Source organism: Macaca nemestrina, chromosome 8 (genome assembly GCF_043159975.1).
Source record: "Macaca nemestrina isolate mMacNem1 chromosome 8, mMacNem.hap1, whole genome shotgun sequence".
Lineage (NCBI taxonomy): Eukaryota > Metazoa > Chordata > Mammalia > Primates > Cercopithecidae > Macaca > Macaca nemestrina.
This window is the reverse complement of record NC_092132.1, coordinates 36,079,739-36,105,696: the sequence shown is the minus strand read 5'-3', so window position 1 is coordinate 36,105,696 and position 25,958 is coordinate 36,079,739. Positions and strand designations below refer to the sequence as shown.

The window sequence follows — 25,958 nt, the reverse complement described above, 5'->3', positions numbered from 1 at the left end:
TTCTCTGAAATTCACCTACCTCATGTGGTTGATGTAAAGATCAAACGGCATAATCAATTGAAAGGTCCTAGCGTGATCCCTCATCTTAGAACAAAAAAGAGGTTCTAAAAGAAGACAGACTGGCATGGTCAGCAGAAGATCCCAGCCTTTATAAAGGGTAATCCTCCTGTATGCTTTTTTATGTCAATATAATTTCTTAAAATAAACTTTAGGGCCAGGCGCAGGGTCTCACACCTGTAATCCCAGCACTTTGGGAGGCCAAGGAGGACGGATCACGGGGTCAAGGGATAGAGACCATCCTGGCCAACATGGTGAAACCCCAACTCTACTAAATATAAAAGAAAATTAGCTGGGCGTGGTGGCATGCACATGTAGACCCAGCTACTTGGGAGGCTGAGGCAGGAGAATCCCTTGAATCCGGGAGGCAGAGGTTGCAATGAGCCGGGATTGCACCACTGCACTCCATCCTGGCAACAGAGCGAGACTCCATCAAAAAAAAAAAAAAAAAAAAAAAAAAAAAAAAAAAAAAGAAAGAAAGAAAAAGAAATCAACTTTATTGAGATATAGATTGCAATTCAGTACCAAATGTATATATGTATGTCACCAACAACCAAATCAGAATAAAGAAAATTCTTATCCTCTTGCAAAAGTTTCATCCTGCTCTTTTGCAGATTATCACATAATTACTATCACCGAAGTTAAACAAAAAAGTTCCTAAATTAAAGATCATTTAAAGCAGAAAATTTAACCTTTTTTTAACAGGAGTTTTCCACAGAAAATGGCATATTTTGTTTCTTCTCTCAATAAAATTTCAATGTTTCAAACATATGCAGGTATGTGACTTTTCTTTCACTCTGTTGTAGGGGGGAAGACAGTGTATAATTGATTTAACCAAACCAAAGGCAATGAGTGTAAGGTGTATTATATTATTTGATGTACTGCTAGGAAAGGAAAAATGCCTAAGATGGGGAGTCTAACAGAAAGCTCCAACATTAAGCAGGACCTCCCCCACAGCAGACAATACTCTTAGTGTAAGATTGATTGAAAAATAAACTCATTACACTAACACAGACAGCAGGGAAATTTGCATGTTTCAACTTTGGCTATTGGTAGAGGGAGGGAAAAAATCTCCACTGTCAATCTTAACCAAAAACCAGTATAGATGCCTCTCAATTTACAATGGGATAACCCCATCATAAGTTGAAAATATTGTTAAATTGAAAATGCATTTAATACACTGAATGTGTATTAGCTTAGCTTAGCTTTCCTTAAACGTGCTCAGAACACTCACATTGGCTACATCATCTGACAACACAGTGCTCTGCAGGTACAAGTTGTTTACCCTCATCATTGCGTGACTGACTGGGGGCTGCTGCTGGCTGTGCTGCTCAGCATCAGGAGAGCGTATTTACTGCATATCACTAGCCTGGGAAAAGATCAAAATTCAAAATTCTAAGTACTATATGGTTTCTACCAAATTCATTATTTTTGCACCATTGTAAAGTCAAAAAATCTAAAGTTTGGCTTTGGTAACTTGGAGACCACTGAAACTGTCTCAGATTTATGCTCTCAGTGTGGTCCAAAAGAATCCTCAAGAAGATCATAATTTAATTTAAAGAGGTCTCAGGTTGATAGTATCCCTTGGAGAGTATCAGAACAAACACAAATCATCCTGAAAGAATTGTACTCCACTCCAGGTCAAGAGTAATGGAAAGATACATTTAGATTTCAAAGATGTTAAAAAAGGTGGGTCTTGGAATCAATCAAATGTGATGTATCTTGGCTTTTCCTAGAAGCTTATTTAGTGTGAAATTCATATGTAAGAATACATAGGTATTTGATAGAGTTAATAAGGATAAATTTTAGTAAGAATCTGCCATATGTCATGTACTGGACTATTTTACAATATACCTACAACTTATATATACAAAGCCACAAGAAGTTCAATCATAGTTAAATGTATTACTAGAAGAGAAAATTATAAGAGGTTGGTCCATGAACATAGGAAAGGTTCATTCTTCAAGAGCGTATGGAAGAAGAGTGGTTCTACCTGCCTTCCTGCTCAGCTCAGGTTTTCCTTACTTCTTTAATGCTCGTATTATGAATGTTGCTTTAATACCAGTCAACACCAAAGCCTGCTCCTCATGGAATGTAAGTCTCTGTCAATGCCATGTTTATTGTCTTTTTTGCAGGATTGCATCAGAGAAAGTAATGAAACACCTAATTGATGCAGTTGGTAACAAAGGTGCTATGGCTAGGTAATTTGGAAGTTTTAAAAAATCAGGCATTTGCATTTATGTGTAATATTTATGGTATTTTATTTAATGTGCTTTTACCCCAGAGGTCACTATGATTTTTCCTTCACAAGGAAGCATTCGAGGTGGCACCACACTGACAATAAGTGGACAGTTCTTTGATCAGACAGATTTCCCCATCAGAGTTCTAGTTGGAGGTATTTCTCATGTTTTTTTGATATATTACCTTTTTACCACTAATTCTGCCTGTTCTTTAATAATTCATAATACTAATAATAGTCTTTTCTCAACTCATGCCTTCAATTGGAATCTGAGTATTTTCACACAGTTATTTGGTTCTGGGGTTTGATACTCTTTCCATTGCAATTTTCCAGCAAGGGCCACTCCCTGAAATCTCATGTGAATAGCACCTGAGCTCTAGGGTTGGCACCAACAGGCTTTGTGTAGCAGCATTGCAGCTGCCATCCATGAATTCCTCACCACAGTTTAAGGACACACCTACCCTTGTAGGAGGCTCTTAAATGCCCTTTTTGAATGGTTGTTATTTCTCAACGAGTTAGCTAATTGTGAGGAAATTTAAAGTAATATTTTGGGTTGTTCTCCTCATATTCTTCTCATATACTGTGCCTCATCTGGACATCAGTAATCACTGATGATATTGGCCTTGAAAAGAGCAGTAATTTCAATGAGTTGTCTATTTACAAATGCATGTAGGACTTGGTTCTGTGGTTATGCTTCACTTTTATGTGTCCTGTCCAGATCTGTTCAGAGGTAGGCAGCTATGCAGCTCAAAAGGAGTGAATGTGATCTTGGGAATCTTCCCATTCAGCCATAATGACATCACTTTTATTGCTAGTCAGGGGACAGGATGCCTGCCCATGGAACAAGGCATATGCATTTCTACGGTCCTCTTGCTCAAGTACTTTCTACCTTTTACAGAATCTGCCTGCAAGCCAGCCAAAATGTGATTTCAGAAAAAAGAGAAATGGATATTAAGCAACCTCATGTAATATTTATACAGTCTTCTTTCGTGTCTGCATGAATCCTTGCTGGTCATTGGCATACATATTAAAACCTGGGCCATAAATATTTAAATTCATATATGTATTAATCTGACCAGATTTTATGTTTTAAACATTAAAACCCAGGCCATAATGCACTTTTAATTTATATAATATGTTTTATAATCTGATCTTATGTTTATTTTGCATACGACTATGATGCTGTTGATATGAAAAGAGAACATGTTAGTTTTCTATCATCCTTCATTACCATTAATATGGCAACCAGATTCCAGAGTTTGAATACTCAATAATCTATTGAAAATGTGATGTTTATGTGCCTTTCCTTTGCTTCCAATAAAATGGGTGATTGGTTTAATATACTGTTCCTATTTACTGTTTTCTGGTTCAAATTTCTTGCATCCATAAAACATTCAAAATAATGAAAGGGGCTGGGTGCAGTGGCTCATGCCTGTAATACCAGCAGTTTGGCAGGCTGAGGCAGGAAGAGTACTTGAACCCAGGAGTTTGATACCTGACTAGACAACGCAGGGTGACCTGTCTTTACGGAAAAAAAAAAAAAAAAAAAAAAAAAATGGCTGGCGTATTGGTGCATGCCTGTAGTTACAGCTACTTGAGAGGCTGAGATGGGAGGACTGCTTGAGCCCAGGAGGTGGAGGCTACAGTGAGCTATGATCACGCAACTGCACTCCAACCTGGGTGACAGAGCAGGACCCTGCCTCAAAAAACACAGAAACAAATAAAATAGTGAAAAGTAGTGTCAAAATTTAAAATTTCCAGGCTATCAAACACAACTTGGCAAAAATATCTCTCTCCATTTCCGTTGTCCTCACATTTCATGGGCTGCAATTGCCATTTCAGTGACTACTTTCTGAGGCTGACCATATGTGAGGCATTGTGAGGAACACATGGAGGTTTAAAACATAGACTCTTCTCGCAAGTCTAATTGTGCTGATGTAAAAGTTATAATAGCTATCTTTGAAGCTTTTTTCCTGTTTTAGTTTCAGTTTATCTGTGAAAATGCCATTTAACAGTTATTACCCCCCCTTTTTTTTTCATTTGAAGAACTTGGACTAAACCAGCATTTTTCCTACTCAAGAGGTCTGGGGTCATCTACCTTTGCAAATTCTGAATGACACGGGTTTATTCAGCAGTTTATCTCCACGGAACAAAATAGAAGTTTTTACTTTGGATTCGGAAGTGATATCTTGTGCAAAGACATAGTATTATCAAATTATTAATCTCAGAAATTATGAAATTTTCTATCTCAGGCTTGTGATGTTCCACCAGAAAAAATGTTGGTTTCTGGAAGTATGACAATTATTGCACGAAAAGCTTTAATAGAGAATATGTAAAGGAAATAAAGAGCCCCAATTTGCCTCTTGTTTATGCAACTTTGTTTTAATTACAAAAGTGCTTAAAGATACACTGATGTGATTGCATTCTGAAGTTTCAGTAGTAACGGTTTTGTATCTTGCTTCTCTATAGGTGAACCTTGTGATACTTTGAATGTCACGGAAAAGAGTATATGTTGCAAGACACCCCCAAAACCTCATATTCTCAAAGCTGTATATCCAGGTAAGTTACCATCAGGGAAAATGGCCATTTCTATATTTACATAAAAATAATATATTAATAAAAATATTATTTAAACTTTTTAGAGTTTAGAATTTGTAGGAAGAATTGTAAGAAATTTCCTCCAAGTTTTAAAATTTACATTTTCTGGATTAGAAAATATTTCTATTAAAATCACTGCCACAAAGCTGCACCTGTGGAGAAAAACCCAGCCTAAATTATCAAGACACCCTACTGAAAACAGCACATCTCTACTGACAGAGCTTAATTATGCTTTTATTTCTAATTAAATTATGATAACTAACACTTGGTACAGTCTACATAGACATTTTTAAAATGCTTTTTTCTGATTAAAAAAGATAAATAGGTGAAGTTAAATATTCACTTGTCTAGAAAAATGTGGGAGTGAAAACAGGAGATGAGAGAAATGTTACTCTAAATTCTTTTCAGACTTTCACCCTGTGACCCAGTGAAATTGCTTTCCTATCTACACTAATAACATTGAAATGCTGTACACGTGTCTGCGTGTGGTGTGTGTCTCATATCTTGCTTGCACAGTGAAAGTTGTTTATAATCGTGTCATTGTTTCACATTTGAAGCCAATTAAATGGTTTACCAACCTCTTACATTTCTTTGGTTTGAATATTAGGAAAAATTGAGCAGTTTAAGAAAATAATTTTGATAATTTATAATTGATGACTTTAAAGAAAATTGTATCCATCACTAAACCCTGCTGCTGTAAAAGTTTGAAGTGCTCAAGCTTGTCTTCAACCAAATTCAGCTGAAGAAGAGTAGCCATTATTTTCCATGTACATACAAGCTTAAGGCTGTTAAAGAAAGAAATAAGCCTAATTGTTGTTGCAGTTGAAGGAAAAGAAAAAGAGAGATGGCTCCTTTCTGATTAGGAAAAAAAACTTAATCACAGGGTTTATTCTGGCAAGTATAGGTAGAGTTTATTGAGAGTATCCTGTTTTTGATTCTGTCCAAGAAGGAGAAGAAATCCTAGAGTAGAAGTATTTTTTTTTAAAGTAAAACAAATATTGAGAGAAACATGAAAGCCAACATTTTCTCTTCTTTGATTAATGGCTTTGTAAGCCATTAATTTACTTTTGTTAGAATAGTCAAGGCAAAGGTTTTGTATTAAAATGGCATGAATCTTGAAGTTTTGCAACATCAGCTATATCATAAGTAGAAATTACTATATGTTATCTTACATAAAGCACTTTTTAAATGCTAGATGTTTTACATATGTATTATACATAATTCCTATAGCAGCTATGCAAATATTATTACTCCCATTTTACACATGTGGAAACTGAGGCTCAAATAAGTGAAGTAATAGTGAACAAATTGCAGGCTGCCCCCTGGCTACAGGTAAGTGTAGGGGAATATGTAATTGTTTTGTTTTCACACATGCTAAAAATATGAATTGATATACAGAGTCTATAACCCACACCGAAATAGAAAGCCCCTGAGACATTGCATTATGATCCTGATGAAAGACTTATTTTACTTCATCACACTTAGGAGGGAGAGGCCTGAAGCTTGAGGTATGGAATAATAGTCGTCCAATACATCTGGAAGAGATACTGGAATACGATGAAAAAACCCCCGGGTACATGGGTGCCAGTTGGGTAGATTCAGCTTCCTATATTTGGCCTATGGAACAAGACACATTTGTTGCACGCTTTACTGGATTTTTGGTGGCCCCAGATTCTGATGTTTATAGATTCTACATCAAAGGTGATGACCGTTATGCTATTTATTTTAGCCAGACTGGACTTCCAGAAGATAAGGTAGGGAAACCTCAGAATACTATTTGATACTATAAAAACATTATGATGATGTTTATATGTATCTTACTTACTTTAAATCAAAACAAATGAATGTATTACAAATGTATGAGAAATGATGTCATGTGGTTTGGCTCTTGGCTATTATCCTGGATATGATACAAGATATAAGATGATGGAAAACCTATAGCCTACAAGAAAATTTCCCATACCTGAAAATATTTCATTATTCTACATTTACTTGGTCATGAGATAAAAGTCATTTCACTATTTTGTTTTTTTCATAAATAGAATTATACATTCAATTTCGTATAATTATACATTCAATTTCGTATGTAGTTTTTCGCATACTAGTATTAAATACTAATTTTATTAAACAATTTATATAATCACTATTTTTAATGACTAAGTACTGTTATTACATGGGTTTACCAAGCTTAGATAACCATCTCCCTACTGATAAGTTTTTATTTACTTCTGGTGTTTTATGACCACAAATAATACTACTCTATTGAACATCTATGTTCATTAAACTTTTCTGTATTTGGGATTATTTTGTTAGGACAATTTCACAAATATGAAACTAACAGATCAAATCAATTTAACATTTTATGACTCAACTTATGTGGCAAAATTGCTTCCCAAACTGGTTGTGTAAGTTTAAATTGCTACCTGTAATTTATGAATTCTAATTTTTATCATAGTTTGCACTCCAAAGCATGTGTACTCCAAAGATGGTATAATCATTCATAATAGGAAGCCCGAAGTCCTCTCACTCTAGTGTGCAGAACCATTTAGCAATCTTTGGCCATCTAATTTGGATTAAATCTCTCAAAGTTCTCCACAGAGCGAAAGAATATTTTATTTGTCAATAACTGCCTTTCTCCTGGTATGTATCTTCTTAGTTTCCACTGCAGTTCTAGTTATGGAAAAGCTATGATCTGTGTAGCATACTCGGTACAGTACTGTTGATGTTACTGAAGGGTAGAAGGAATGAAGTGAGCTTTGATAATTTAAAAAAGTATAGCATAGTAGATAACAGATCTTAAAAGAAAAATATAAAGTAGTTTTACATTTTTCTACTTATGAAATTTCTAAGACTGAAATAATAAATGATAAATAAATAAATAAGTAAAGTTGAAAAGGTCTATTAATAAATTCTCCATCTCTCTGGGATTAGGTGAGGATTGCATATCATTCTGCTAATGCCAACAGTTATTTTTCCAGTCCAACACAAAGATCAGAGGATATTCATCTGCAGAAAGGAAAAGAGTAAGGTTTTTTCTTGTCGTTAAGTTACTGTGTGGTATTTACAAACTTTATGTTTATATTTTTAAATATATATATATTTTTAAAATTTTATTTATTTATTTATTTTTGAGACGGAATCTCCCTCTGTCGCCCAGGCTGGAGTGCTGTGGCCTGATCTCGGCTCACTGGAAGCTCTGCCTCCCGGGTTCATGCCATTCTCCTGCCTCAGCCTCCTGAGTAGCTGGGACCACAGGCGCCCGCCACCGCGACCCGCTAATTTTTTTGTACTTTTAGTAGAGACGGTGTTTCACCGTGTTAACCAGGATGGTCTCGATCTCCTGACCTTGTGATCTGCCCGCCTTGGCCTCCCAAAGTGCTGGGATTACAGGCACGAGCCACTGCGCCCGGCCTATATTTTTAAATATTTTTAATTTATTTTTATTGGTGGAAGTGGATATTAGTTTATTGGCTTAATTTATAATTGGTCATTTGCTATAATTTTATCCAAATGTGTTTCTTTATTTTCAAGAATACTGGCATTCAGCTAACCAGGGAAATTTGAAGTCTAGAATAACCCTGTTGCAAACTTACACTTTTGTGAAATTACTTGATCCTGTTCTTAGTTCTTTACTTGGACCTCTCAGTCAATCCATCCATCTAATTTCTCTGTTCCTGCAGCTGAGCTCTTCAGTATTGCTAGGGAAAAATCACTAAACCACATAGATTGTTGCCACTATTAATGTATATTTGTTATTAACTGGTTTATTCCAGGCCCTGAGCCAGGTACTGGAAATTTGAGAATATTAAAATACACTGCCAGAACTGACAGAGCATATCGCTTAGTGTTGAAAGGTCAAGTCCAAGGAGCCAATGAGTGGGATTATCATCCAAATACCAGATAATCCCATTCAAAAAGCCATTCAGAATTCCTAGGAAACAGGAAGATAAAAGACATGATACATTCAAAATGGAGAAGGTGGTGGAATGGAGTTAACATGAAGAACATCAAAAGATGCACTGAGATCATATTCATCATTTGGATCTATTAGACTTTACTATATAACAAAGCACTTCAGACTGTAGCAACTTCAAACAACAAGTGTGTATTATTTTTCACAATTTTATAGTTGGCTGAGCTGTTCATTTAGTCTTGACTATTTTAGTTGGGGATTGGTAACCTACAATGCCTCGCTCACATGTCTGGAGCCTCAGCAGGCATGGTTGAGTCTTAGATATCTGGGGCATCCCATTGCACGTGGTCTCTCATCATCCAGGAGACAAGCCCAAGTTTCTCACATTGTGGATGTGATCCCAGCAGTAAAGAGGGGAGTCCTAATGCACACACACTCTGCAATACTCTGTCTGTGTCACATTGGCTGATATCCCATTGCCCAAAGCAAGTGACCAAGCCTAGACTCAAGGATGCAGAAATAGACTTCCCTTCTTGATGGGAGGAATGCTTTTTTCTTTATAAATTTACCTCATCACCCTTTCAGATATTGATGAAGTTATGCTCAGAGGCAGCATCATGAGGATCTTATGGAACTGGACAGGGAGGGTTGGGATCAACGGAACCTGGGAGCAAATTAATGTTCTCACACTGAATGTTCTCGCTGAGGTCTTGGTAATACTGACATGGGGAAAAAGTTTTATTCCTTTTTTCCTCCTTCTTCTACTTTCACTTCTTTATATATTAAACATTTTCTTCTATAACCATGAAAACTACTGGGCCAGGTCAGGATAAATGGAGTGCCTGATTAATCCCTACCGCAATTAAGTGTTAGTACATTTTCAGACTTTGGCTTGTTCTTGGAAAATGAATTCAGTCTACCAGCTTGGCAGGAGCACAGAGTTTGAGTGAAAGCAACTCCTAATACATCTGCTGCCTGGTGTCTGTGCTCCTGCAAAACCAGCTTGGAATTTACATACTGTGCTTACAATGATTGCTGTGAAATCTGAAATTGAGGCCACTCTAGCTGGTTTATTATAATGTGGTTTTTCAAGCCTTTCCAAAGGTAGCTCATATTGCTAAATCATTCTACTCAAATACCACAAATATAGTTTCCTCTAGTGCATATGTTTTTGGTCACCTTATTCTGTTTGGAATTCTCCCTCAGTTACTAGTTTAGTAAATTTTAATTCTTAAAATTCCATTAGCATTTGTTATTCATATGGAGAAAGGAATAATATTTGTTTTATGAAACTTTTGTGACGATTAAATATAATAACGTCTGCAAAGTGCTTAGTTTATTGTCTAGTACAAAGAAAGTACCTAATTAATAGTTTAAAGCCATGAGTAAGGATGCAAAATTTTAATGGTTCTTCTTTGAATTCTGATCTTTAATTAGTGTTGATCATCTCAAGTCAGCAGAACTGATGAACAGGTTCTTATGGAAGTCAAGAGCCTGATATAATCCCCAAATATCAGTTCCATCGGGCGATGATCCAGAACCCCATCATTCTGCACATATGAAACATGATAAATTTCCCTCATTCAGACTCTTTCATGAACTGTGGATACTGATTCTCCCTATATAAGAATGTATGTTGAGTGATGTGAGACAATTTAGGGAAGCTCCCAGCTGTCCTTTCCAAAGATGTGAGCAATGGTGACATTGCTAGAGATTTAGAGGAGAAGCAGTAGTTTTGTACTCTCCTGTAACAGCTGCTCAGTGAAGGCATTACCTTGGGTACCCAGTAGGATGAGGGGCAGGAGACATCAAGAATCAGGAATTCAAAATATAAAGTGAAAATCCCATCCAGCTAGTTGGAGGTCCATAGTAAATCTGACCAGTAAAAGTTTCCTGAGGCAATATTTTATTCCCCAAGTTACAAATGGAGCCAAATTTAAGGAACATGAAAGTAGGAACTTTTATTCCTGACAAATATAACCCCTCAGGTATAAAATATATGCTATGTCTAAGCCTGACATTTTCTTGAACACATTACAATATTTAACCTCTGCATGTTGTCTCTGCTATATGCCAGGGACAGGGTTATTTTTCAGGATCTTGAGTATAGGAAATAGTATTGTCTTCAATAAATATTTATTGACTAAGCTGAATGAATTACTTATGAATGAGAACAACTTTCTACTAATGCAGATACCTTACATAATTCATTTTATTTTAGCAAACTGCTATGAAAATTTTAACATTTGAATATTTAAAATATGAGATACTACAATATAAGTTATTTAACAGGCAGGCTTTTAAAATAATGTTGATATTTTATTCATTAAAATAATATCATGGCAAGTGTTGTGGAAAAAAGTTATATTCATTAGTTACTCTATTTTCCAGATATTATATTGAAATCTTGCTGCAGGAGTACACATTAAGTGCATTTGTTGATGTTGGACTGTACCAGTATCAAAATGTTTATACTGAACAACAAACAGGAGATGCAGTGAATGAAGAACAAGTTATCAAATCCCAGTCGACAATCATCCAGGAAGTACAGGTTTGCTATGATTATAGTTCCACTTACAGAAAGTAAATGTCCGAAGGCAGGATCTCAATTTGGTTATTAATTTTACTAGGTAAGATACTGTTTTAGGTGAAAGCAGTCATGGACAATTATTGAATTATGACTTTGAGTATCTGTATTATAAGCCAAAAAGGCTGTTACTTGTCATTTGTAGTAAAATAGAGCAATAAAGTGACATTGAATAGCTGAGTTATGATGCTTTTAAAGTATATATAATTTTCATATATTAAAAATATTTTTTAATTGGAAAATAGGTTATAACATTAGAAAACTGGGAAACAACTAACGCAATTAATGAAGTTCAGAAGATCAAGGTAACCAGCCCCTGTGTGGAAGCTAATTCATGTTCACCTTACCAATACAGATTAATCTATAATATGGAAAAAACTGGTAAGTTATAAATAATAAGGGAGATACTGTTTCTGTTCATGCATAGATGTAGCCATAAAGTATTTGCTCCAGTCAAATTATACTGTCTAGAAAATATAGTTTTGATGATAGGCTAGACAAAGAAGCAGAAAAATATATTATGGTAAAAAGCCTTCAGACTGGGATAGAAAACAACATCCATACAAATAACTTTCTGGCATATACCATCATTTTCCAATAATAATGATAACTATATATCTAAATGCACATGGAATTTATATATCTGTTACTCACAGGTGTACGTTAAGAAAATGGGAATTGTGAATAGTTAACCCAAATGCCCATCAATGATAGACTGGATAAAGAAAATGTGGTACACCATAGAATACTGTGCAGCCATAAAAAGGAACAAGATCATGTCCTTTTCAGGGACATGGATGGAGCTTAAAGCCATTTCCTCAGCAAACTAACTCAGGAACCAAACACTACATGTTCTCACTTATGAGTGGGAGCTAAACAATGAGAACACGTGGACACAGGGAGGGGAACAACACACAGTGGGGCCTGTTGCGGGGTGGGGTCGGTGCCGGGAGGGCATTAGGTTAGTTCATGCTGGGCTTAATACGTAGGTGATGATAGGTTGATAGGTGCAGCAAATCACCATGATATACGTTTACCTATGTAACAAACCTGCACATCCTGCACATTTACCCCAAAACTTAAAATAAAAATAAAAATTTTTAAAGGAATTAAATTCATCATTGCACAGAAGTAAACATGTCTTTCAATTTTTTAAATTAAATGATAAGCGTATGGAACACCAATTTTTATCAGCTAAAAAACAAAAACAACATTGCATTCCTTTTTTTTTTCTTTTTTTTTTCTTTTTTTTTTTTTTTGAGACAGAGTCTCGCTCTGTCGCCCAGGCTGGAGTGCAGTGGCGCAATCTCGGCTCACTGCAAGCTCCGCCTCCCGGGTCCACGCCATTCTCCTGCCTCAGCCTCCCGAGTTGCTGGGACTACAGGCACCAACCACGACGTCTGGCTAATTTTTTGTATTTTTAGTAGAGACGGGATTTCACCGAGTTAGCCAGGATGGTCTTGATCTCTTGACCTTGTGATTCGCCCGCCTCGGCCTCCCAAAGTGTTGGGATTACAGGCGTGATTCACTGCGTCCGGCCGTAGTTTTATATTTTATAACAAATCCTAAAATATAACTTTCACTATTAATGTTAATTTTTTTAACCAGTAAATATTGATGATTGTTTATTCTTTGCCAAATCCAATGATTATTACTGTGGGAATATTAGAACAATAAAATATCAGCCCTGTCCTCAAAGAGATCACAAATTAAATACTCAATATTACTGAACTTGAATCAATTTCAAAATACAATTTCTCTAAGTGATAACTTACATGGTACAGAGTGTAGGTGCTTTAAAAATGTAAATACAAGACATCAGTGTTGGCTGCGGTAGCTCAGATTTCAACTTTTCTGTTTGTTTGTTTGTTTTAATCCAATCCAAAGTCTTCCTACCTGCTGATGCTTCTGAATTCATACTGCAGTCAGCCTTGAATGACCTCTGGTCTATAAAACCAGACACAGTTCAAGTAACAAGAACACAGAATCCCCAGAGCAATATCTACACGGTAACATTCATATCAACTAGAGGTAAGCATGTATTTAATTTTGCACTTGTAGGAAACAAATGTATATCCTGTGCCACTCTAAAAGTTCTATAAGATGACAGAGAAAAAGACTTAGTTTAATGTCAGCAGAAATTAAATGGTTATTTTTTTCTATGGTAATTTAAATTTTAGTTGTATTTCAAGGAATGTACAACTCCAATGCATGAGAAATGCACTATACATACTACAAATGCATTTTCCATATAATAGCCTACTTTATAAATTAGTAAAAACTAGTGAAAATATTCTTTCTGAAAATAAAATTTAGGCAAACCAATATTGTCCAGGAGACACTCATCTGATCAAATCTTGCCTACTGAAAGGATTTTGTGGTCAGATTCACATGGGAGACACTGTATACCATGGGTCTTCCTTCAAGACTGGCAGAGCTCGTTGGAATATTAAAATCCCTGAGGAGTCCTGCAGTATTAAAAAAAAAAAGGAAAAAGAAAAAAGTCAATTCACCTGTGTTTAATGCAAACTTATTTTTTCTCTCCATCTTTTTTTTCAAGTAGTAGCTATTAACTTCCTGTTACTGTTTTACACAGAACACTTTTGGAAATATTGACATAGACATTCTGCCTTCAAGTCAGACTTCACAACTAACTTGGCTATTTGGTATATTTAGCCCAGAAAGTGGGTCCCCGAATGTGCGTTTATGTATGTGTGTGTGTTTACTTTTCTTTGGGTAATCATTATTTTTCAATTCATGTAAGTAAAATGTTACTTCAATATTTGTGTCTCATTTTATGAAATTGTTTAGTTTATTTGATTGTTGAGTGGAGGATAAAGAATTTGATTTTACATGAATTTAAGTTTTAAAAAGCGTATGAAAGTTAGATTGTCAAAATACTTACGAATAAACATATGAATATCCTTTCTGATGTATTTTTATATATCAGAGAGAAATTTTAAGACTTCAGCAGACACCTTAAGAAATATGTTACCCAAATCCTAACTGGGAAGATTTTAAGACTTTCCCCAACAAAAAGGGTCAAAAAGATCAGTGAGATTCCACTGGTAGAGCATCCTTTCAAAGAACAGAGACATTTGAGGACAGGCCTTATTCCTCTTGAAGTGGCAAAGTCAATGATTATCATACTAAGTGGCATGGTATGAACAAACCTCACAGGTCAGAGATTGTTTCCTGGAATTCATCTTCGTGCCCTATTCATGTCTAAAGAAAACAGCAGTATTTCAGCTGAGCATTTGCACTAAAATAATGGTACTAGCACAAAACTAAAAGAATTTTTGGAATATCCTACTGCCCATTGATCTTTATCTCACGGTTCTAATACATCAGTCTGTTTATCTTACAATACTTCCTTTTGCATAGAAACAGTGCCTTAAATATATAGCACTTTGTCTGTTTTGCCATTTATGCTATGGATAAATCTGCTCAAATTTAAGGATCTACATCGTCCCCATTCTTCCTTCTTTTGTGATAATGGAGCACCAAATGAAATCAATTTGACTACATTTGAGTGTCTATTTAATATATATATATATATATATATATGTAGTTTTATATATAGGCATTTTATTAGTTAACTTCTACAAATTCTGTTTGGCACTTAATTTCAGGAGATTTTGATCTGCTTGGTTATGAAGTAGTTGAAGGGAATAACGTCACACTGGATATTACAGAACAAACCAAAGGAAAACCCAACTTGGAGACATTCACACTGAATTGGGATGGGATCGCTTCTAAGCCACTCACTCCATGGTCATCAGAGGCTGAAGTATGCTGTAGGAATGTTTCTACCACGCATTTTCCCTGCACCCTCTCACATCATTCATGGGCCATTTGTAGACAAATGAGAAAGAGATATTACTTGAAAAAAATCACTGCAAATTATTTATCCCCTGATCGACTCACCATAATTTATATACTGTGAACACTTTTATCTGAAAGGAGACTAAGAGTCAACCTAGTGCAGCCACCCCTTTTTCCAGACAAGGCATATATCAAAGGTTCCAAACCCTTGCCCTGCCTATGTGTAGAAGCTCTGAGTCCCTCTAACCACACTGGTATTTTTCTTCACTCAAAACCCCATTTGTTATCCTGCAAAATCAGACATTCCTTGAGAGATGTAGTGCAATAAAAGCTTAGCTATAAAGTGTTGGTTAAATATCCTATTATTTTATTAAACAGAACACCATTTAAATGTCAACCTTTTATAAAGAACACTTTAAGGAGCAGTAATACATTCTTCTATTTGGCGTGATAGGTTGGAGCCTACCCATAGTGAGGAGAGAAGGGAGGAAATATTCCAAAGACAAGAGAAGGAAAGGGGAGTTCTTAGGTCTGTGCCAACAGGGTCTAATGTACCTCTATAGGGGGCAGCTGTTCAAAAAGAAAGAATGCTTGTGAGTTACAACATTTTGACAACTTATCTGGACAATGAATTTAAGTTAACATTTGTTTGCAGATTAAAGAGTATCTATTGTCTCAAGCCCTTAATTCTAAGTGACAATTATTTCTGTGCTTTGCTGGAGAAATTGATATGGAAATTATAGGAGACTTGTGAATATGTGCTAATTTCTGCATAATCTTCAATAATTTATTATTTTTGAATAATTATAAATACAAGCTTACAGCATATGCATCTAATCTTTTTTGAGACGGAATCTTGCTTTGTCACCAGGCTGGAATGCAGTGGTGTGATCTCCACTCACTGCAACCCTCCACCTCCCAGGTTCAAGTGATTCTCCTGCCTCAGCCTCCTGAGTAGCTGGGACTACAGGTGTGCACCACCATGCACAGCTAATTTTTGTATTTTTAAAAGAGACAGGGTTTCACCATGTTGGCCAGAATCTATTGGAGTGTATCTTTTTTTTTTTTTTCCAGTTACTTTTGAGTTAGTTGGAAAAATTATTTATTTGGAATCTATCTAATTGGGTACTAATTAATTTAGGTTTGCTTCATTGCTCTCTTTAAAAAGCTACTAAACAAATATGTCTGCCCCTACTAAACAAATATGTCTGCCTTATGTAATAACTAAGTATGGCTAATATTAGCCAATTCTATGTAACTATTGTTATTCTAGAATAAAAGTTTTGAAAACTCATTGGCCACTAAAATTATCACACTTAAAATTATTTAGAAAGTTAACTCATAATCATGACTAAAGTATGGGAATTATGAAAATGTTCTATTAGAACTAATTAGTAGAATCAGGAGTAGGATTACTAGTGTTCTCACTTTTCATGAAAAGAAGTTACTAATGTTTATATTGTTAATTTAGTTTCAGGGAGCAGTGGAAGAAATGGTTAGCAGTAAGTGTCCACCACAAATTGCAAATTTTGAAGAAGGATTTGTTGTGAAATACTTCAGAGACTATGAAACTGATTTTAATCTGGTATGAAATATTTAATAAACTGTGAAACCAAATGATAATTTATATAATGGTTTGAAATTTTATAATTTCTTTTTTGAAGTAGCATTAATAACTTAGTCATTCACAATCAAATTGCAAAAATGACTTTGTTATACATTTATTGTAAGGGCTGTTGGTAGGTGCTATTGGTAGTGCCTTCTATGATTCGTTTGTCAAAAAATTTTTACTACTCATGAATTTTCTTACTAGAAAGTAGGAAAGCTGAGCAAAGGTAAGATTTGTAGTGTTTTTGTTTATTTTGTGTATTAGGCCATTGTTGCATTGCTATAAAGAAATACCTAAGACTGGGTAATTTAGAAAGAAAAGAGGTTTAATTGGCTCACAGTTCTGTAGGCTGTATAGGAAGCATAATGCTGGCATCTGCTCAGCTTCTTGGAAGGCCTTGGGAAACTCTCAATCATGGTGAAGGTAAAGGGGGAACAGGCACGTGAATTGGCTTGGTCAAAGGCAAGAGAAGAGAGTGGGGCGGTGCCACACACTTTTAAACAACCTGACCTTGTGAGAACTCACTCACTGTCACGAGAACAGCACAGATGGGATGGTGCTAAGCCATTCATGAGAAATCCACACCCATGATCAAGTCAACTACAAACAGGCCCCACCTCAAGCTTTGGGGATTACACTTCAACATGCAATTTGGTGGGGACACAGATCCAAATCATGTCATTTTGCTTGTGTTTTCTTTTTCTTTTCTGTCTTTTTTTTTTTTTTTTTTGATATTGAGTCTCACTCTATCACCAGGTTGGAGTGTGTTGGTGCAATCTCGGCTCACTGCAACCTCCGCCTCCTGAGTTCAAGCAGTTCTCCTGCCTCAGTCTCCCAAGTAGCTGGGACTATAAGCACCTGCCACCACGCCTGGTTAATTTTTGTATTTTTAGTAGAGATGGGGTTTCACCATGTTGGCCAGGATGGTCTTGACCTCTTGACCTCATGATCCAGCCGCCTCGGCCTCCCAAAGTGCTGGGATTACAGGCATGAGCCACCGCGCCCAGACTTGGTTTGTGTTTTCTTAACATGGATGCACAGTATATCCTTTCTCCTCATTGACTTCAGAGATTATAATATATGGTGGGGCATTATATGTTTTTATGTATTATGTAGTTTTATATAATTGCTTCTCTTGCTTTTTGACATAACACTCTGGTCAATTAGTACACTGCCCAGTCGTTATTTCCTTCTTAATGAGATATTTTCTTTAATATAGAGTAAAGGAAGAAAATTGAATATGTGCTTTCTAATTCTCATTTTCAAGTCTTCAGGAAGTCAGCTATTTGCTATTTCCAAGTGAAAACTGTAAGAATAAAAAATGTATACTCTAGTTATTTAATTCAGATCAATACCCTGGATATAAATATAAATGCTTAAAAATATCTCTCATGATACTTTTCATGAGCAGATTAGTGAGAAAAAATCTTTCCATTTAATAGATGACCTTTTCAGCTTCGTTTAATAAACATATATGTATTTATGTTCTATTTTGAATGTAGTACTAGCAGCCATGAGGATGGCACCTGTAATTTACCTTTTACTCCTTTCCTACTTCATCTCTCATCATTACCCTCACGTGCATTTCCATGCTGCACCTAACCTTAACAGTTTGCGTTCCCAGCACCATGCTCTCTCACACCTCTGCTTTTTTGTACAATTTTGGCCTATCTCTGAAGCCCCTATTTTCTTTTTACCATTTGCACAGTGCCTTTGACACCTTTTTTTCCATTCCAACAACTGCTATTTATCTTTAAAGACTTAACTCATTGTCACTTCCCCTGAGTCATCTTTCTTGATGCTTTTATGTGAGTTAGATGCCTCCCTTGAGCCTCAGTTTGATCATCATTGGCTTCTTTGTCTTAGACGGATGGTCTCTATTTACAGGGATGGGGTTCTTCACCACTTGAATCCTAAAGATTAAACAGCAAACACACAAACAAGCAGAAACCTGACACACAGTAAACACTGCATAAACACTCATGGAAAGAATGAATAAATACCCGTAAAGAGCTCATAATGTAAGGAAAAAAGTCAAACTTGGGAACTAGTCAAATACTGGTATAAGGGATTATATAATTATGGATCCAAATGAGAACTTTAGATTTCAGACAAGGAAGAAAACATCTCAAGTTAAAGTAATCGGGGAAACAATGGTATCTGGGTTAAACCTTGAATGGTTTGGGTGCATACATTGGGGGAAAACCAGAACAATAAATCATGTTTTCATTTGAAATATTATTGTTTCGGTAGGAACATATTAACAGAGGGCAGAAGACAGCTGAAACTGATGCTTACTGTGGTCGTTATTCCCTGAAAAACCCAGCTGTCCTTTTTGACTCAGCAGATGTTAAACCAAACAGACGACCATATGGGGACATTTTATTGTTTCCTTATAATCAGGTAAGCTCAACAAAATGATATGCTAATTGAATCTGGAACATACCTTGGTAATAAAATTTCATGAAATTTTAAGACAAAAATGCTTGCCATATGAATAGTATGTCATATTGTAACAGGCACTGTCGTGTAAATTCTGGGTGCTTGTGGTTTCTTCTGAGGATTTTCAAAATAATAAATGTATACTATCTATATATGTATATAGCACCACATATCATGTATTATATTTCTCTTTTAATTCAGAAAAATTATTTGCACACAAGTTTAAATACCAAAATAATTAAAAATGTATAAGCTTCTTCATTTTTCTTCATTAATTAAGAAGAAAGAAAAATGGCTAGCCATCGTAGGGTGATCTTGGGTATCCAGTCAGAGAGAAGTGAAACCAAATTAGGAGCACAGGAGATGGCAGTTTTAGTGAGGGCATTTGACACTGTTAATCATAGATTCACCCTTTCTCTTATTTTAAAATTCTCAAATTGTGGCATCTATCCTAAAATTCAAAGTTCTTAACATATTTGGCATGCTTAAGGACTTGGGGACCATTAAAATTGGTATTTAATTACTATTTTACAGTGACACTGATCTCTATCTCTAAATGTTCAACGATATTTACATCCCATTTAATTTGCCTGGATGTTTACCTCTCTTCTTTCCTATGTGCACTGGACTTTTAAATTTGCTGAGTAGCTTAGAGTTAGTACATAACTCATCTCCACAGAGAGTGAATTGTTTGCAGTTTTAAAGGACACTATACCTAAAAATAATAGATAATTATTATTAATTGTAAGGTCACCTCAACATCACTTTGTCTATAAAATCTTTTCCAGTTCTTCCGCAGCTAACTGGCTGAAATTAATCATTTCTTTCTCTGTGTTCTGGTACATTTTATGTAGAAAATGCCCAATAAATATTTATTGACTTTGAATTTATTTGAATTGTTACAAAACAATGTAATGGTAACATATTGTTACCAATGATTTTCATATTTTTATGTAGTTATGTTTAGCATACAAAGGATTCCTGGCAAATTATATTGGTCTAAAATTCCAGTACCAAGACAATAGCAAGATTACTAGAAACACCGATATACAATTTACATACGACTTTGCTCATGGAAACAAGTAAGTTACGCTATGAATTTGAAAATTAAGTTATACCATGGTATATACACTACAAAGATAAGACAAATCCATTTCTTGGGGTTTTACGTTTTTGTTTTGGTCTGTTTGGGGAGATGATGGCAAATCACACGCACAATGGATGTAACTGCAGTTTTCCTATTCTACACATGAACATCCAACAGAAATAGTCGTGTTTTAAAGAAATCTATAGATTATGAAAATAACAACTGGTCATGTTATAATCACCCATAACCATAAAAAGACAAAACAATGGTAAACTTTAGAATTTAAATTATATATTACTAAATCTAACAATGTCCCTAGTTGTTGCTGGAAGGTAGAGACAGACTTATCACAATATAGTCGTTATAGTTTGATCACTGAAAAAAAAGGGAATAGAGATATTTTGAAATAATGCTTGCTATACCAAAAATTAGACACATAGAAATGCAAATAGAGAAACATAAAGGAAGAAACAAAATGAACCTAGAGAAAGCTATTTAATGACTACAGCTGTCATGCCCTTAAACACAATTTAGTTCTATATAATTATTTTGGGGGTTTTTTTAATTTTTATGTCTTCTGAAATTTATGTCAGTTGTGACTGCATTTTCATACATGGTACATGTAAAAATTTCATTTACAATAGAAGTAATAATGAAGACATACACAGAAACACACATCTTTCTATTTTATAAAGTACTCCCCATAAATTGTTGTTGTTTATTAAAGTATAATGTACATAAAGTAAAATTCACTCTTTTTAAGTGCACAATTTAGTGAGTTTTAACACGTGTATATGGCCATGTAACCATTACTCCACTGAAGACATAGAACATTTCCTCTCTACAATTTTTGAAGTTTATTTTCATATAAAATTTATCTCATAAAAATAACCATAATAGGATCTCCATATCTTGAAAAGATTTCTTTTTTTATTTGCTTTTTTTCTGTTATAGCTACATCACAATCTTTATTTTATATGGGTCTATATAGAGTTTATATGATACTTTAATACATGTCATGTAAGTTTCCATCATTTTATAAGATATGGAGAACATTATTCTATTATAATAAGATACGAAGAGCACTATTTTTCTTCCCATCATAGAATAGAACTCTGTAACTCAGAACTGCCATGTGTGGAACAAGTGTGAGGGAGAACCAGCGTCTCCTCATGACACCCAGACAGAGGGAGTGAGAAAATCATCCAAAGTTGGAAATAGAACCAAATGTTTACCATAAATCAGACAAAGACAATAAATAAAAACAGGCAAGATGTTAATGGAGAGTGGAGTAGTTAGATGGGAAAAAACAGCAGTCTTGATGGGGGAATGTTTCTTGATGCAAAAGCTGCTCCTCAAATCTGCAATTTCAATTGTCCTGTTTTCTACATAATCCTAACACTATTTTTTTTTTGAGGCAGGGTCTGGTTCTGTCACCCTGGCTGGAGTACTGTGGGACCATCACAAATCATTGCAGCCTTCATCTTCTGGGCTCAAGTGATCCTCCCACACCAGCCTCCCTCTCAAGTAGCTGGGACTATAGGTGTGCACCACCACACCCAGCTACTTTTTTGTTTTGGTAGAGAGTGGACCTTGCCATGTTGCCACAGCTGGTCTTGAACTCCTAGGCTCAAGCAATCTTCCTGCCTAGGCCTCCCAAAGTGCTGGGATTACAGGCATGAGACACCATGCCTGGCCCCCAACACTATTTTCAAAATGCATCAGCCAGTTCCCAATTCATAACTTTAGAAATTCATATACTCTAAAAATTGCTGACATATGTTGGACTGGAAGGGAAACCTTGTTTGTTAAAGGTTTTAAAAACTATATCTTAGAGGATAAGATGTGTAAAGTGGGAGACAGCCAGGGCGAAGACCTGGAGGTGCTCCAGCAAAGCTAGGTCCCCAGACTCTATCAGGAGGAAATCAGTTGTGTTCACTGGGACAGTGGCAGAAAGGTGGCAAAAGATGGGACCAGGCAGGTGGGTGGGAGCATATCAGAGTTATCCTTCCTGTGGAACTGGAATGACCTTATGTTAAAAAAAAAAAAAAAAGGAGGGGGCTGGGCAACATGGCAAAACCCCATCTCTACAAAAAATACAAAAATTAGCTGTACGTGGTGGTGCACACCTGTGGTCCCAGGTACTCAGGAGGCTGCAGTGGAGGATTGCTTGAGTCTGGGAGATCCGGGCTGCAGTGAGCCAAGATTGTGCCACTGCCCTCCAGCCTGGGTGACAGAATGAGACCTTGTCTTGAAAAAAAAAGAAAAAAAGTGTGTGTGTGTGTGTGTGTGTGTGTGTGTGTGTGTGTGTGTGTGTGTGTAGGAAGTCATAGTCTTTCGTTTTTAATATAAAACATCAGCATCATATTTGAAGTATGTATCTCTGGCATCATATCCTGAGCATATGGACCTAATTCCCTTCAGATACTCTGGTCAATCAATGGATAAAGTGATGGCATCTGTAGACCAAGCTTAACTACAGGTGTCGGTATCTCTTTAGTCATGAGGTAGGAATCTATAGTCCAACAGGTGTTTGTCAGAGGGAAAAACTTTAATAAGGGCATTAAGCTTTTCAAAGAATTCTTCAGGAAACACAAAAGCCCTGCTTCATATATTCCTTAGGTTCTTGAAATAAGCATTAATAAGATAATGATTGATGTCTTGTCCCAAGTATAATATCTACACGTTTCCATAGAATGTAAAGAAAGAAAAATTCTTGTTTACACAAAGTTCATTAGATACTGAAGTTTGGTAGAACTTGAAGTGGACTTCAAAGAAGAGAGAGAGAATAATGCCTTAAATCTATACATGCTATGCATGATGATTGCACAGAACCATATGATTTTAATAATAATTAACAATATTAATTTTAACAATATTAATTCTTCCAATCCATGAACACTGGATATATTTTCATTGATCTGTGTTGAGAGAGATACATTAGTATTGAAAACAAATATATGCCTTTGAGGCCATTACATAGTTCAATCCGATGTATAAAATTGGACTGAAGCTAGCTCCTGGAATGAATGAAATGAGTTGGGAGAATTCTGCCCTTCCACAGAGGAATTATTGACTCAGAAGAGGGCATCCTTTGTTGGCAGTAACATAGGCAGATGCAATGCCAGGAGTTGAGCCAGCCCTGCCTCTGTTAGGTGGCAAGGAGCGTGAAAAGTCCATAAACAGAATGATTATATACCACTGTTTCATGCCCAATTTGCTATAGTCCATCTTTATGAAGCAGAAATCCTTCTCAAAGGGACATCTGAAGGTACATTTTGCTACAATGGGAAGGAGTGTTTGAATTGAACAGTGAAATCGCAATTTTACTTTTGATGCCCATTGCCCTTATGCTATGCACTCCTCCACTGCCTCAGGATTTTGGAACATTTTATGAATCCTTGTTCTTCTGTATCAATCAAATCATCACTTACCATATCATTAAATAGGTCTCTCCTTTTAGCTTATAATTTGGGACGGCTGAGGGGAGGTGGGGATGGTTAATAGGTACAAAAAAATAGCTAGAAAGAACGAATAAGACCTAGTATTTGATAGCACAACAGGGTGACTAAAGTCAATAATAATATAATAGTACATTTAAAAACAACTAGAAGTATAATTTGATTGTTTATGACACAAAGGATAAAGGTTCGAGGGGATAGATACCCCATTTTACATGATGTGATTATTATGCATTGTATGGCTGTATCAGAACATCTCATGTACCCCACAAATATATACACCTACTATGTATCCACAAAAAATAAGATTTTTTTTAAATTAAAAAACTGATCTGCTAGGCAGTAATTTCAAGATGCATTACATTTGATGGAGTTCATGGATTTTCTTTACCCTAAATGTTACAAGACCTTTAAACAAGAATATCATGATAGTTAAAAATAACCGGATTCCCTTGATCAAACTATTACCAGTTGAGACAAAATAAATTTATCTGCTTCTAACAGGTCTTTCTTTCTTTCTTTCTTTCTTTCTTTCTTTCTTTCTTTCTTTCTTTCTTTCTTTCTTTCTTTCTTTCTTTCTTTCTTTCTTTCTTTCCTTCCTTCCTTCCTTCCTTCCTTCCTTCCTTCCTTCCTTCCTTCCTTCCTTCCTTCTTTCTTTTCTTTTCTTTTCTTTTCTTTTCTTTTCTTTTCTTTTCTTTTCTTTTCTTTTCTTCTTCTTTCTTTCTTTCTTTCTTTCTTTCTTTCTTTCTTTCTTTCTTTCTTTCTTTCTTTCTCTCTCTCTCTCTCTTCTCTTTCTTTCTTTCTTTCTTTCTTTCTTTCTTTCTTTCTTTCTTTCTTTCTTTCTTTCTTTCTTTCTTTCTTTCTTTCTTTCTTTTGTTTTTGAAACAGAGTCTTACTCTGTTGCCAAGGTTGGAGTGCAGTGGTGTGATCTTGGCTCACTGCAACCTCCACCTTCCAGGTTCAAGCAATTCTCCTGCCTCAACCTCCTGAGTAGCTGGGATTACAGGCGTGTGCCACCACACCCAGCTAATTTTTTGTATTTTTAGTTAGAGACAGGGTTTCACCATGTTGGTCTCGAACTCCTGACCTCATGATCCACCCAGCTTGGCCTCCCAAAGGGCTAGGATTACAGGCGTGAGCCACTACCCCCAGCCTCTAACAAATATTTCTAGATCTGCTTTAATATAGGTCAGACAGTCCACCTGGATCAAGTAGATGTATTAGTATTTGTTGTTTTCAGTACACTGTTGGTGTTAAAAGTGCCATTTCCCACCTCCCAAAATTGTTCTACAACCTTCCAAAAAGTGATTTGTTGTAAATCAAGTTTTAAAATCTAAAAACAGTCTGCCTTTCTCTTCAAAAAAATGGAATTATCTAATCACAAAGGCACAGTGTGCAGTTCAGTTTTGATATCATTTGCAGTCTCCTTTTCCCTTATAAAAGGTCCTGTTCAGTATGCCAGATTTTCTAAGTTGTGGTTTTAAAAATTTTAGAGTTGTATAGTTAGTTGTACAATTCTACTTTGAGACCCTAAATACTTTTTTAATTTAAAGAGCACTTTAACTTAATGTCATCTGCATACAACTTTCTAAAACTGATATGTGTAGTCTAATCTTTGATGAGCTAGAGGTGGATCCCATGATGAGTTTATGAACCCTGAAGAAAATGGGACTATAAGGTGCCCAAACAAACTAGTCAGTAACAACTACAGTGGTAGCTGATGAAAGATTATTGTTAAACTATATTTAATTATTTGAATGGAAATATTTATATCCGTGTTACAGACTCTTATAGCTTTAATGCTTAACTGTAATTTATGAGATTCCAATGCAGTTAGGATTTAATGAACAATCTGAATCTGAGTTTTACATTTAAAAGATACTGTGCAACCATTTATATCTACAAATAACACCCGTCTAGCACTTAGAACAATGAACAGTGCTACTCCAGGGAACTTTCCTGGAAGTGTTATCAAGTTCCAGTTTTGCTTCTTAGCAGTGGACTGAACTTACTATTCTATGCCTGGTATTGTTCACTAAAATTGTTGACTCCATTCTTGTGTCTTGTTTTGTCAATGTGCTCTACACCAATGCCTGTGCTTCTTAGTTTCCTTACTTGTTGTTACACAATGTTATTTTAC

At 35.7% G+C, this 25,958-nt stretch overlaps 1 protein-coding gene across 6 annotated transcripts in view; it reads left to right on the top strand.

The window, feature by feature from the left end:
• The window catches only part of LOC105475972 (PKHD1 like 1), a 166,509-nt gene that overhangs the window by 27,448 nt on the left and 113,103 nt on the right, over window positions 1-25,958 (top strand). For 3 of the 6 annotated variants that reach the window (XM_011731513.2, XM_071067900.1, XM_071067901.1), the window contains 12 exons: window positions 763-833; window positions 2,342-2,452; window positions 4,766-4,855; window positions 6,380-6,648; window positions 7,826-7,917; window positions 11,199-11,358; window positions 11,640-11,775; window positions 13,282-13,425; window positions 15,027-15,184; window positions 16,691-16,804; window positions 19,082-19,231; window positions 20,228-20,352. In XM_011731513.2, coding sequence (XP_011729815.2) covers window positions 763-833; window positions 2,342-2,452; window positions 4,766-4,855; window positions 6,380-6,648; window positions 7,826-7,917; window positions 11,199-11,358; window positions 11,640-11,775; window positions 13,282-13,425; window positions 15,027-15,184; window positions 16,691-16,804; window positions 19,082-19,231; window positions 20,228-20,352 — 1,620 coding nt within the window. The other 3 variants (XM_071067902.1, XM_071067903.1, XM_071067904.1) reach the window with 3 other exon arrangements.